Below are 14,674 nucleotides of genomic sequence, written 5' to 3'. Positions count from 1 at the left end.
GTGGGGTCATACATGGATGAAGTGACCTGAGTAGCCATGGAAACCACTGTAGGAACAGTCACGAGATCCTCTGGGGGAGGACCCAACATCTGATGTCAGAGTTTCCAGTCATGGCAGTCCTGAGGGAGATCCTGTGGAGGTTGGACTGACAGAGAAGTATCGCCTCAACCTCCTTCTTGAAGGAGTCCCTGGGTGGTAACATAATCCTTCACCACCCTCCAGGTACATTGGCTGTCAGTCTGCATGGCAGAGACACTTGTGGACATTGTGAAGAGCCTGAAAGGCTGAAGGAGTCGAGTGCGCTGACAGAAGGGGTCCAGCAGGCGACATCCTAGGCATTCTTGGCACCGAAAGAGCAGTCGTGTCGTCATCGGCATGGAGCCCGTGGCTAAGAAAACCGTAAAAGGTTGAAGCTGAAGGGGTGCTTTTGCTGAAACACTTGATATGTGAGCACGGCAAGATATTGCCCTCAGGGGATGAAGCCGCTCTGGGAAGAGCAGAAGGTTTCAAGTTCCCTCCCTGGCTTCTCCAAGATAGGGCTGAGAGAGATTCCTGCCTGCAACCTTGGAGAAGCCACTGCCAGTCTGTGAAGACAATACTGACCTAGACAGACCAATGGTCTGACTCAGTATATGGCAGTTTCTTATGTTTCTATGTAATCTAACATGTTGAGAAGATTTTGAGCATCACCAGGACCCAAGCCAGAATCCAGATCATTGTTGTTAGCAAGTGGGCTAACTTGTGAACCACCTAACTGATTTGAACCAAATTTACTACAGATGTAGGAACACACAGGGATGCCCAAAAGGCTTAGTGTGTGATGATGTCATCCACTCCAATTTAAGATGGTGGCTGTGTGAACATCTGAGGTGCAAGTGGGCTAATCTGTGGACTGTCTAACCAATTTAAACCAAATTAGGGTTAGTTGCAGTGAATGACACATAGGGACACCTCAATGGCATAGTTTGTGATTATGTCATCCACCCCGATCCAAGATGGTGGATGAATAAACATTTGATGCACAAGTAGGCTAACTTGAGGACTGTCTAACCGATTTGAACCAGATTTGGAACAGCTGTAGTGAGTGACACACAGGGACAATTCAATGGTGCAGTTTATAATGATGACATCCAACCTGATCCAGGATGGCAGACACATGAACATTTGAGGTGCAAGAGATCTAACTTGTGGACCTCAATTTGCACCACATTTAGTCCAGGTGTAGAGACAGTGAAAGGGAAGTAGGCTGATTAGTTCTTACTAGAACAACTTGTTGTTTTAAATGATTACCTAAAGAATAGCAAAGTCCAATCCGAGTCAGAGCAGTATAACAAAGTAATGTCTCTTTCTTTTCGAGGAGAAAAGGTTCCAGCCGAGAAGCTCACTGTCCAAGGTGCCAACACAATGGCGGTCAGAAAGAAACTGAGGAGAAAACGTTAGCCTGCCCAAACTAAGGAAATGTACCGCATGCAGGGGGCCAGGCTTAGCGCTTTGAGGAGCTAATCAATTCTGCCCAAATGATCCCATGAAGGCGCAGAACCCACTCTTATGAGTGCAATGGATCATGATCCAGATCAGATAATTACTTTCTTGGGGTGGGCAACATGCTCAGTATAAAACTTCACTGAGTGTGGTTTTAATCAATCACTAAAAACTTATAACAAAGTCTTGCTATCTGTACACACACAAAAAGCTTGGGGTACACATTTCCCACCACTACAAGCTGCTGTCTTCCCTCTTCTTCTCCATTACAAGCAGGCCTCACAAAAAGTTATTAGTAGGCAGTATAAGAATGGCAAGGCTGAAGAAACTCAATCCAACTATTAGGACTATTTATCAGCTAGATATTTGTGGAAAACAGAAAATACAGGAACAACTAAGAAGTAGTCACAATATTTACATCTTTGAATATATTGTGCAGCTGATGATGATACATTTTGTGGAAAAGCAGTCTATACCTATTCTAATAAAAATGAAATAAAATGGGGTTTATTAGTAAATACAATTAAAAGGAATGCTTTTCCTGGCCCCATTGCACACCCACATAACTATTGCATGAGCGCTTCCAGAGCAGCGAGGAGAACAGGGGGAACCCAGCTGCATCCTCCAGGATCCCACAATGCACCATGTGAGATGTTTGATGCACTGGGAGATTCTCCACTGCCGGGCCACTCCTTCTGCCCAGTTCTGTGGAAGCTTGGGTTGCCGGCAACTAGAGCTTTCACATGACCAGGCAGTGAGGCAGGAGCATGTGGGCACCCTTCTACCTCACTTTTAGCCTGGGTACAAAACCCGGGTGACCTGGGGGAAGAGCACCATGATCGGTGAATGCAACTCTGGTGCTGAGAGTCAGTGTGGTTTAATACATAAGCGGCTGGACTTATGGCTGTAGCTGGTTTCTAGGCATTCTTCGGCAGCCCCATCAGGGCTGCTTTTGAAGTGTGTAGCAGCCCCTGTGGGTTGTTACCATCAGAGAATGTAGTCTACTGGCTTGCATCCAGACTAGGACTGCACATACTGTATGCAACAGTCCTGACATCTAGATTAACAGTGCGCTATCACACAAAAAGGAGAAGAGCTATTTTTTACAGTCTGCCCTTCCCTCCAAAGCCCATTAAATCTCCTGAAAATATGTATTTGAGGGCTGCATGACACTTGGGGACATTTCTCCACGAAGTATAGCGGGCTTCAAGGGAAGGGAAAATAGTTAAAACACCTCTTCATCCACTCACATGACAGCACACCATTAGTCTGTACCCCAGCACTGCTGCATACGTCAGTGCTAGTCTGGATGTCAGCCAATGTTTATTTTCTCATGAAGTCTAAATTTTAGGAGCACAAGATACGTTGGACAACATCCAGACTAATACTTGCGTTAGCAGAATTTTTCCTCTTGCACAAGTCTGGGAGGTGAGATTTTAACTGATCCCCTCTCCCTACTGTGGAGAGAGCAGGAGCAACTTCAGGGGGCGAGCAAGCTTTTTCTAATCAACAACATCTAGCCTTTTCCCCCTTTAAACTAACAGGAGGAGGGGAGATTTTGAGGGGCTGGTTTCTCTTCAAGGGATAAGTCCTAGTCTGTGTGTGCGTTGTTTGCCAGGGCTAGCATAGTCTCTGTGTGTGTGTTATTTGCCAGGACTAGCATTTGCCAGGGCTAGCAAATTCCTGTGTTTTAGTTTGTCCCTGCCTGGAGGAGGTGGGAGACCCCACATTCCTTTGACCCACATCCTGTGTCTCAGTTGGAAGCCTACTCTCTACATAAGAGGTGTAAGCCCGAGAGAATAGCAAACAGGGAATGCAAACAGGGCACTGGAGTTTTGCAGGGGTTTAGTGGGAAGAGTGTGGGGGAGCCTGGAACAAGCCCCTGTGATCACAAGGAGCCCGGTAGAGAAGAAAAAGTAAGTACAAATCCCTGCCTCATATTCCTCACAAACGCTGTTTGGACAGTTAAATAGCTGACCATTACAGCTGAGACCTATCCTTCTGTCTCTAAATACTGTAAACAGCCAACAAAACCACTATGAAGCTAGAAAGCCAGTAGGAGAGGGCGCACTTCTCAGTGTAATGCACAGAGTGCCACATGTATGACTCCAAACTGGGGGAGTGGGTGACAAAATGGCAAATGCAGTTCAATGTTGGCAAGTGTAAAGTGATGCACATTGGAACAAAAAACCCCAGCTTCAAGTATACGTTTATGGGATCTGAGCTGATCAAGAGAAGGGATCTTGGGGTCGTGGTGGACAGCTCATTGAAAGTGTCGACTCAATGTGTGTCAGCTGTGAAAAAGGACAATTCCATGCTAGGGATCATTAGGAAGGGGGTTGAAAATAAAACTGCTAATATCATAATGCCCTTATACAAAACTATAGTGCAGCCACACCTGGAGTACTGGGTACAATTCTGGTCACATCTAAAAAAGTACATTGTAGAACTGGAAAAGGTGCAGAAGAGGGCAACCAAGATGATCAGGGGCCTAGAGCACCTTTCTTATGAGGCAAGGCTACAACACCTGGGGCTATTTAGTTTAGAAAAAAGACAACAGTGGGGAGACATGATAGAGGTCTATAAAATCATGCATGGGATGGAGAAAGTAAATAGAGAGAAACTCTTCTCCCTCTCACATAACACCAGAGCCAGAGGTCGTCCAGGAAAGTGATTGCTGGGAAATTTAGGACCAGCGAACGGAAGTATTTTTTCACACAACACATAATCAACTTGTGGAATTCTCTGCCACAAGATGTAGTGACAGCCAACCACCTAGATGGCTTTAAGAGGGGCTTGGATAACTTCACGGAGGAGAGGTCTATCAATGGCTACTAGTCAGAGGGCCACCTCCAGCCTCAAAGGCAGGATGCCTCCAAGTACCAGTTGCAGGGCGTAACAGCAGGAGGGAGGGCATGCCCTCAACTCCTGCTGTAGGCTTCCAGTGGCATCTGGTGGGCCACTGTGTGAAACAGGATGCTGGACTAGATGGGCCTTGGGTCTGATCCAGCAGGGCTGTTCTTATGTTCATATGTTCCTCTGCAGTCCCCTGTGCCCCTCTAAATATGTTCCAGGGGGTAGGGGGCACGGGACCAGAGTGCAATCCTGGAGTTGAGAGCAGTGTGGGGTGTGTATGTTTCTGTTTTCAGTTCTACACTTGTGACATAAAACTTTTTCTACAGCACAAATTAATGAGAGAAAACAACATCCCATCTAACTTACAAGTATTAACCAATGGAAATGGACTCTGCATAGACAATCTGGCAGAACATGGCACAATCATTGATGCCTCAGATACTTTTCTTTTACCTGGAGTGATCTTGGAAGTAAAAAAGGGAAACAACAATTTAGGACAGCATTAATTTAACCATGTAATGCAGTATATGTTTTCTGCCTTTTTGTATCTATTTTTAATAAACAAGTTTACCTTGGATTGAACAATTGGGAACTCCACCTTATCTTTTTGATTCAGATTTTTCTGTATTTGAGGATAATGATGTTCTAGAGAATAACTACTGTTTTCTCCCAGTGGTTTACAAGTTTTTTCTTTCAAAGGTGAAATCTGACTTTCTGGTACAAGAACCTGTTCAGTATTGTTTAAAAACAAAAACACCCCAATTAAATACTTAACATGTTACAAATTTCCCCCCCCCAATAAATGCTCCATCCAACAAGAATGAAATTAACAGCAGATTTAGTTCCTACCAAACAATACTACAAGGTGCTTTTTAAACTCTAGGAAGAGAATAAAAACAGGTTGCTTACAGCTGATCTTTTTGGTGATCCATGTTCATTCACAACCTGGGTTCTGCACCTGGGCAGTAAGCCTCGCACAAAAATTCAAACCTCCTTGAGGTGCCCTTCAGCTCTGCCAAATCGCATACATGGCACGACCATGTTTTCAGAGGGAGAGCACCTTTCTCCTCAGTTCCTGGTTGGCTGCTGTGATGAATGAAAAATGCCCATCGACAGAGTCAGGTAAATCATTATAACTGTGGAGGTATCCTAGCAGCGGAGTAGGCTGGGCAGGTGTTGTGAGAGAACATGGATCACCAAAAATATTAGGTTACAGTAAGCATCCTGTTTGTCTTTGAGGTGATCTATGCTCCCTCACAACCTGGGTGATTAACAAGCTCACTGAGATGGAGGTGGGAGCTAGGATACTGTTAGAGTACATTTTTGAGAACCACCCAACCAAAGTTGGCCTCTGCTGCTGAATGAATGTCCACAGCATAGTGTTTAACAAAGAACAAGTCTGAAGACCACATGACCACTTTACAGATGTCCTTTATAATGATGCTAGATATGTGAGCTGCTGATGTGGCCATGGCTCTAGTAGAATGTGCTCTGATCACATTGGTAACAGCACATAAAGATAAGTTTTATGAGCCAATGGGAGACCCTTTGTCTCAAGATAGTCCGACCCTTGTCATAGGAGACAAAGAGCTTGTTGGTTTGTCTGAATGGTTTAATCCAGGGATTCTCAACATGTGGGTCCCCAGATGTAATTGGACTTCAACTCCCATAATTCCCAACCAAAGGCCACTGGGGCTGGGGATTATGGGAGTTGAAGTCCAAGAACATCTGGGGACCCACATGTTGAGAAACCCTGGTTTAATCCTCTTTAGGTAGTAAAGGAGAGACCATCTCACATCCAGGAAGTGCATAGATTTCTCCAGAAGAGTGGAGGGGTTCCACAAGACAGTAGGTAAAACAATGTCCTGATTTAAATGAAAGTCAGAGACTATCTTTAGAGTGAAGGAAGTGTCTGTCCAGAGAACGACTTTGTCAGGGTAGAACTTGGTGTATGGAGAATCAGCACAAAGAGCTGTCAGTTCGCTGACTTGATGTGCCAATGTTATAGCAACAAGGAAGGAGGCTTTTAAAAACAAGAACTTGAGGCTAGCGGAGGAGTAGCTCAAAGGGGTGTTTGGTGAGAAAGGACAAGACCAACTAAAGACTCGATGGGTTCTCTGACACGTGGAAAGATGTTGTTTATGCCTTTGAGGATTCTTTTCTCAAATGGGAAAAAAGCAGGTGCCCATCCTAGCCTGGGTGCCTTGCGGTGAGTGCTGCTAGATGGACCTTGAGATAGGTATTTGCTTTACAGAATGCTTTAGACCTGTCAAGTATAGAAGGAACTAACCGAGGGTTTCATTGAAGGGGTCAAAGCCCTTGAAGGCAGCATGTGATGTGAATTGATTCCACTTGCACATGTAGTTCCAATGTGTTGATTCTTTTCTCTCATTCAGGAGGATGGTATCTAATAATTGACCTTTCAGGCCGTCAGATTCAACAATTGGCGGTTGGGATGAAGGTTGTGGCCCACCTGTTGGGATAGAAGAATATGGAAGAGTGGAAGGCATTGTTGATGGCCTTGAGACAATTGCAGCAGGATCAGAAACCACGGTTGCTGTGGCCACGAAGTGAGTATGATGCAATGGGTTTCCCACAGTATCTTGCCCATGATCTTTGAGAGAAGGGGAGAGGGAGGGAAGAGGTGATAGTGATTCTTTGGCCAGGGCATCTGAAAGGCATCGCCCATGGAGTTCAATTCTACTCCCACTCTGGTGCAGTACAACTAGCCCTTTTTATTGTACTGAGCAGTAGTGAGGTCCACCAATGAAGTACCCCAGATGTGTGATGAGCTGTGTTCCAGTCCCAGAACTGCAGGACTATGTTGCATAGGGATCTAGAGACTGTTTTGTCCTGGTGGCTGAGATAGGCTATTCCAGTCATATTGTCTAGGAAAACCTGGACCACTCGACGTCGTAGCAGAGGAAGGAAGGACTTCAAGCCATGCAAAACTGCGAGAAGCTCTAGGAGCCTGATATGAAGGGACCACTTTTGGGGATCAAGATAAACTGGGTATGCAGGTCTCAACAGTCTGCTCCACAACCTGTCTGAGAGGCATATGGGGTCATTGTTAAAGATGGTGTTGGCAACTTGAAAGGAAGGGAGGAAAGGAGGGGGGTGGGACGGAGGAAGAGAGAAAGAGAGAGAGTCCAGCTTGGTCCACCAATGTAACAATTTTAAGATGAGTGGTGGGAGAACTAACCACATGTTCTGACTGTCAGAGTTTGGTTTGAACACCAACAGAAACCAATTTTGGAGCCTGTGCATACAAAGCCTTGAGTGGGGCACAGTGGCCATGCAGGAGGCCATGAGACCTAGCAGCCTTTGTATTGACTGAACCCTTTGCTTTGGATTGAGAGCAAATGAGATCAGGTTTGTTATCAGTTGTTTCCTTTCTCCAGAAAGGTAAGCTCTCTTCATATGCAAGTCCAAGATTGTCCCAATGAATTGAATATGTAATTGTGGCATTAGAACAGACTTCTTTAGGTTCACCATCAACCCTAAATCCACTAGTAGATCTAGAGTAAACTGAACCTGAGAGACTAGGGTCTCTGCTGTCTGATGTCAGTAGCCAGTCATCTAAATAAAGGTAAATGGAGACTCCCTGTGTCCCGAGATGTGTGATAATGGCGCTGACACATTTTGTGAAGACACAGGGGGCTGTGGAAAGTCCAAATGGGAGGGCTGCATATTGATAACTCTGTTGACCCAGTGTGAAGCAAAAGTACTTCCTGTGTGTGGGATGTATCTCCACATGGAAGTAGGCATCCTTGAGATCTACTGTCATAAACAACTTGTGCTTCGTGAGTAAAGGAAGACTGGTTTGAAAGGAGATCATCCTGAATTTCTTGGCCTTGATTTACTTGTTCAGGTTGTGAAGGTCTATGATAGGACGGTGGCCACTATCCTGTTTGGGTACCTGGAAATGCCTCAAATAAAAGCCCATCTTCTGTTCTATGGGGTAGACTATTGATAATTACAGACCACACCTAGGCATATGATGTTATGCAACACCAAGTCTGGGAGAAAGGGGTGAGACTAATAGAAGAGAGTTGAGGTATTTCCAGTGCCAAGGTGTCAAACAGTCTGCTTGGACTGGTCCTGAGGCTTCGCTCTTTGCTTTTGTTCTTTGCTCTGTGCTGTGGATTGTACTGATGCTTAGCCACATATTTTAAAAACTTCTTGTAATCTTTACCATCAGGTTGTTTATACTGGAACTTTTGCCAGCCAAAAGAACCTATATCTTTGCGAGAAGGTCGACTGCTTGGGGGGTAGTAGTAAAAGTCCATGTAATATGGTGGGATTTCTTCATAATCTCCATCATTTCATTTGTCTGAACACTAAAGAGGCCATCCCTTTCAAAGGGAAGGTTTTTGATCTTGTCCTTCATGTCGCTCTGAAGGGAGGTAGAGCGTAGCCAAGTGTGCCTGGGGAAAGATACAGCACCTGCTAGGGATCTTGATTCAGTTTCCTCAAGGTGCTTCGCTCAGATGGTGTCTGTTGGCAGACTTGGCTAAGGCAGACTGAAACTTATCTTTAAAGTCCTCAGGGACATCTTTCAAATCTTGCTTGAAAGTGTCCCAAACTAAAAAATGGAACTTGGCCATGAAGGCTATATAATTGGAGATTTTCAGGGCCCAGCAAGACAAGGAGTAAAATCTGCAACCCACAGTTTTCTGTGCTCTTTATCTACTAGGGCAGAATACATCCTATCTGACTTACTACTAATTGCACAGTCTACCACCAGAGAGTTAGGTGAGGGTGTTTAAACAGGAAAGGGCAAGAATCCTCTTGGATCCTGTATAAAGTTTCAAGCCTCTTGGAAGTGGGAGTAGAGGTGGATGGGGCATCCCCACACCTTACCAGAGTTGGCAAGGACTGGGAGCATCGACAGAGATGCATACTGAACAGCGGATGAACTGGGCATGAAATTATATAGTGGGTCTTTAACTTCAGGAGTTGATGCTTTCAATTCTAGGCCTAAAGCCTTAGCCATTTCCATCACCTGTACACAGTAGGACCTTGTCTCTTCTGTAGGTGAGCTTGATGGTGGATTGGTTACAGCCTTGTCTGAGGAAGGATCTGAAGGGTTTTCAGTATGAACAGAATCTCCTTCAGACAAGGGGCTGGAGTCGTATTCTCCTTCAGAAAGATCATCTTGTTGGGGTGACTTTTCTGGGGCTGGAGAGTGGTGAATTATTTCCATAGCAGGATCTGTCAGGTGGGTAGGAGATGGAGATGTTATCTCCCTTTTGCCTACAGGAGCTGAAGGCATTTTGGGGTGCTTGTTGGGGATGTGCATGGAACCGGGCGGGGAGAGCTCGAAGTTGGGGGGTGCAACTTTAAGGGCTGGGGATGGTGCAGTTACGACTCCCGCTGCCAGCATTCGATTTTAGTAAAGCCCGTCGGGGCGGCAGCATACCTCCCTGCCACCCCGTTGCCCCCGTTTACCAGCACTACCCAGAAGTATCTGGCATGCCAGCGTGGGAATGTCGGGCCTGCCTGCATGTCAGGCATGTGTGCACAAATGGGCCCAACATGCCAAATACTTCTGGGTAGTTCTGGTAAATGGGGGCAACAGGGCGGCAGGGAGGTATGCTATCGCTCCAACAGACTTTACTAAAATTGGACACCAGCAGGAGGAAAGCTTTGGGAGGATTAAGTGTACCCTCCCCCACCCTTAAAGCTGCACCCGCACCTTTGAACCAGCGGAACCACCCACTAGTGGTGTGCATGGTCCTGAATTCCCGCGGTCCGGCACGGGGGGGATTTCTCTTTAAGGGGGGGTGGTAGTACTTACCTCCCCCCCCGCTGCTCTTCCCCCTCTGGCGCTGGCGCTTTTCAAAACGTTCTTGGGGTGGCAGAGTTCCTTCCTGCTGCCCCTGCCCCCGTCGTTGTCCTTGTTAGCTTGAAAGTAGGCAGAGCTGGTGGCGCGCATGCGCCCTTTGCGGTGTGCGCGCTTGTCTACGCTGCTGGCGCGCATGCGCACCACATATGTCACGCTGCGCGTGCGCGCCAGCAACAGAAACAAGCGCGCGCACCACGAAGGGCGCATGCGCGCCACCAGCTCTGCCTACTTTCAAGCTAACAAGGACAACGACGGGGGCAGGGGCGGCAGGGAGGAACTCTGCTGCCCCAAGAACGTTTTGAAAAGCGCCAGCGCTGGAGGGGGAAGAGTGGCGGGGTGGTAAGTACTACCACCCCCCCTTAAAGAGAAACTCCCCCCTGCCCTTCCGAACCAAAGCGCAGGAATTCCGGACCGGTCCGGAGGCCTTGTCAATGGCCTCCGAACTGAACCATGCACACCACTACCACCCACCAGTCGAACCGGTTCGGAGGATCATAAAGGGTCTTCCATGCACATCCCTAGGGCTTGTAGGGAGACGTAGGAGCAGGCAAGGAAACGGGACCCTTGTCTTTCACAGGAGTAGATTACAGAGCACATTTAAGCTTCATAGTCTTCTATAATCTATATACATTGAAATAAGGCAAAGCAGGTGAAGGCATATAATAGGGGTTCCTATATTGCCAAAGTTCGTTAATATATCCAGGGTCAAAGGCCCCAGGAGAACTCCAATAGTCGGTTGGATGTGTCATGGTGGCAAAATGTGGAGTGAAATGATGAAAATACTCCCTTCAAGGATGAGAGGGGGACCAACGCAGGGTCACCTTAGCAGGAGAAGCAGATGGTGTTTTAAGAACTTGTAGAGACTTAAGAGGCGCAGTGGGGAAATGCTTGACTAACAAGCAAAAGGTTGCCAGTTCTAATCCCCGCTGGTACTATACTGGGCAGGAGTGATTTCAGCGATATAGGAAGATGCTGAAAGGCATCATCTTATACTGTGCGGGAGGAGGCAATGGCGAACCCCTCCTGTATTCTACCAAAGAAAACCACAGGGCTCTGTGGGTGCCAGGAGTCGAAATCAACTCGATGGCACACTTTACCTTTAGAGACACTGAATCATCATCATCCCCATCCAGGCCATGCAGGTGGAAGGCCTTAAAGGTGGAACCTGATGGGGTGGAAGATGATCCCAAGAGAGATTCCAGGTTCCTTGTGGTAGATTTGTTCCCCAACATTGGGGATACCTCCCTGGATGACAGATTCTCTTCCTTGCTAGGAAACTCATGCAAAGAATGGGCTGGAGACAAAGCTGGTGAAAAGTCAATTACAACAGGTGAAGGCACCCTAGGCATAGACTCTAGTGAGGTGGTCGCCGTCGATGTCATCAAGATTGGCACTGTAGTTGTAATAAAGGTGATGCTGGCAGTAGATGTCATCAGGTGATGTAATAATGATGTTGACATCAATGCTGGATGCAGAAGCATTGTCAGTGTTGAACAGAGAGATCCCCAGTAATCCCCTTATGAAGTAGAAGTCAAAGGGGTATGAGGATAGATCTTCAACATTGATGCTGAAGGAGGCTATGATTTGGTTGATGTCAAGGAGGTGGACAAAGTGTGGCGAGGCTTCAGACTCGATGATCCCGACGATCCAGAGTGGTTGTGCTTGTGTTTTTTATGCGCCAATGTTGAGCTTCGACATTGATCAGCATAGACTTTTTGAGTGTTAAGTCCCCATGTTCTCTATGAGAAGGAGCCCAAGAAGTAGATAGGGTGGCTGTTACCAAAGTCGCCTTTGATCCTGAAGTGTGGTTGTCAGCAGATCCCGAAGTCACTCTCAGTCCCGATGAGCAGCTACTGGTTGATACTGGAATAAGGTAGCGTACACCCACAGAAGGTACACTGCATAAAGTTTTTATATTGTCCATTAGAGCAACCAATGGGGCAAGAGAAAAAGAGAAACCATGAACAAACCACAGTCAAAGCTAAATATCACTGAAAAAGACAAATCTGAAGAATAGCCGAGAAAAAACAGTCCGAAGTCAAGCTAAAAATCCAGCACTGGAAAAAGCTAATAAACGAGAAAAGCAGAGTGAATCCATCCCAATGTAAGCAATGCGGCAGTCAAGAAGGAGAAAGACACTCTCCCATCGAAAATAACAGTCACGCCATGCACACGATTCAGCAGAATCAAAGAGCACCTCAAGGAGCTTTAAATTCTTCGAGGCTTACTGCGCAGGCACAGAACCCAGGTTTGTGAGTGAACATGGATCACCTGAAAGATTAGTAGCTTACAAAACCTGCTAAACTTCTCTGGGTTGGAGTTCCAGTGCTGACTGTATTAATTACCACAGGCATCCTTTAATTATTCAGCAATGCTTATGAAAAACAAAATCATTTTTGAAAATTAACATACTTGGGATCAATTGCTGTTCATCCAGAGCAGCTAGGTGAATGTGAAAGACAGCAGAAACGTATTAAAAAACCAAATACTGGGTCTGATATAGAACCTCAATAGTTCTTATTACCTCAGTATAGGATGACACAGCCAACATCCTGACTAAATGTGAGCCCATGCACCTGGAAGAAGCGTCTCTGCTCTGGAGAGCTTCCTGAACTCCACAGCAACTATTGTGCAAAAGGAGGTAATTTTCACTAATATCTCCTTCCCCAGAAGGGCCGTGCCACCCTGAAATATGTCCCTGAGGGTTGCAAGATATTTGCTGCTGACCTAAGGAAGCTCTGTGCAGAAGATATGCTTCTTTCCAGTCCTTAGGCAAACACTTAGACTACTGGACACTGCCATTTTAGTTTGAGCACATTTGTGCTGACAATTTTTCCTGTGACATCAGCTACATAGGGTGGTTTCCTAAAGGCCACTCAAGCCTCAAGAACAGATTTGAGGGGGCATGATGCAGGCTACAGAGGGATCAGCAAAAATAGCACCTCACCTCAATAGTTCTTAGGATACAATTCACTTGGTTTCAGCTTCACAACAATATCTGCAATCACTTCTTTGCTTTTTTGAAAAAACAATTTAGCATTAGGTGGACTGAAGAGCTGCAGAATATCTATGTTGAAGTTCTCCTTCCTCAGGAAGGACACGCCCCATTTCTAGACTGTCCTTATTCCCCATCCAAGAATATATAGTGAAAAAATTATATGCATTTTCTAACTGTATGTAACTGAAGATTTTCATGTACTTGAGTGAAGCAAATTTTACAGTAGACAAATGGAGTCAGATACACATAAAGAGCTTCATGTGAGTAGCGATTTTTCTGAATAGGGACAAGTGTGTGTGAGTTATCTTCACTGGGCTGAAGCCCTTATGCACATCTATCTATCTATCTATCTATCTATCTATCTATCTATCTAATTCTTGAAGATGGTCCGGTCTTGGATGCGTGGGCCGTGGGGATGTGTGGCAACGTCTCACAAGAGAGTGAGAGAGTGCTGCAAGTGGAGGCAACAGGCGAGGCGAGGAGTTTAAGGAGGTGGGTGGCTGGCAGGTGAACCCCCGCCGGCCTGAGGTGGTAGCTGGCCAGCAGGACAAGGTGGTACAATTGGAGGAGGTGGCGGCAGCAAGTGGTTGGACAGAGGAGACGAGAGATACTGGCCTGGTGGGAGGGAGGAGGTGGGTGGCAGAACCATGCTGCCCAGAGGAGCCCAGCTGGGTGGGCAGTAGAGCCATGCCTGGCAGGGAAGGAAAGCACTGCCGGCGGCGGGGAGGGAAAGGTGAGAGGAGGCGGGCGGTGGAACCACGCCACCAAGAGGAACCCAGCGGGGCGGGCCCCGGAACCGTGCCTGGCAGGGAAGGAAAGTGTGGTGACAAACTAGCGGTACAGATCTCTCTCTCTCTCTATATATATATATATACTCTATATATATTCTCTCTCTCTCTCTCTCTCTCTCTCTCTCTCTCTATATATATATATATATATATGGCGAAGGCACTCACACAGTGCTTTACAGAGCAGAAGCATCATGGTGATTGGGCAGTGGGGATTCCATATGCAAACAGGAAGAAGGAGCCTGTGATGGTTAAGGTCAGTTGAAATGCAACTGTTACTGGTCAGAAGATGTGCTTAATGGTAGATGAGGAAACAAGATGAGCAAGACCTGTTAACTCAGGAAGGAAGAGAGGCGGGGAGGGGAAGAAAGAAATAGGGGAAGAGCGAGTGGAGGAGAGAGAAGGAGAAAAAGAAGAAGGAAGGGCACGGGGTGGGCACGGGCCTTTCAGTAGCCTGAGGGGAACGATTGGCCATGGTGGCGGTGGCAGTGACGAAGAATCCTGTCAGCAGCCACAACCAAGAAAGATGAGGGGGATGGAGCAACGGGATGGAGGAGGAGGAGCAGGACTGTGGCTCAGGTGAGAGTGGAGAGATCTCTGAGGTCAAGGGGCTGTGGCAGGGGATGAGGGGAGCAATCAAGTACTAGTGTGCAGATGCTTTGTGCGGGTTAAGCTAGTACTACATACTACAGCCATGATTTG

At 46.6% G+C, this 14,674-nt stretch overlaps 2 protein-coding genes across 6 annotated transcripts in view; one reads left to right on the top strand and one right to left on the bottom strand.

The window, feature by feature from the left end:
• SYCP2 (synaptonemal complex protein 2) overlaps nucleotides 1–14,674 on the bottom strand; it is a 173,825-nt gene that overhangs the window by 99,547 nt on the left and 59,604 nt on the right. For all 5 annotated transcript variants that reach the window (XM_053245388.1, XM_053245387.1, XM_053245385.1 and 2 more), the window contains exons 17-18: nucleotides 4,910–5,065; nucleotides 4,705–4,801 (exon numbers count right to left, since the gene is read on the bottom strand). In XM_053245388.1, the coding sequence (XP_053101363.1) occupies nucleotides 4,705–4,801; nucleotides 4,910–5,065 (253 nt within the window). The remainder of the gene's footprint in view (nucleotides 1–4,704; nucleotides 4,802–4,909; nucleotides 5,066–14,674) is intronic.
• The window catches only part of LOC128322985 (uncharacterized), a 41,043-nt gene continuing 38,057 nt past the window's right edge, over nucleotides 11,689–14,674 (top strand). The window contains exon 1 of the mRNA XM_053245392.1: nucleotides 11,689–12,434. Within this exon, the coding sequence (XP_053101367.1) occupies nucleotides 12,353–12,434 (82 nt within the window). The 5' untranslated portion in view covers nucleotides 11,689–12,352. The remainder of the gene's footprint in view (nucleotides 12,435–14,674) is intronic.

Source organism: Hemicordylus capensis, chromosome 4 (assembly GCF_027244095.1).
Source record: "Hemicordylus capensis ecotype Gifberg chromosome 4, rHemCap1.1.pri, whole genome shotgun sequence".
In the NCBI taxonomy this organism is placed as follows: domain Eukaryota; kingdom Metazoa; phylum Chordata; class Lepidosauria; order Squamata; family Cordylidae; genus Hemicordylus; species Hemicordylus capensis.
This window is presented reverse-complemented; position numbering and strand designations above follow the sequence as displayed.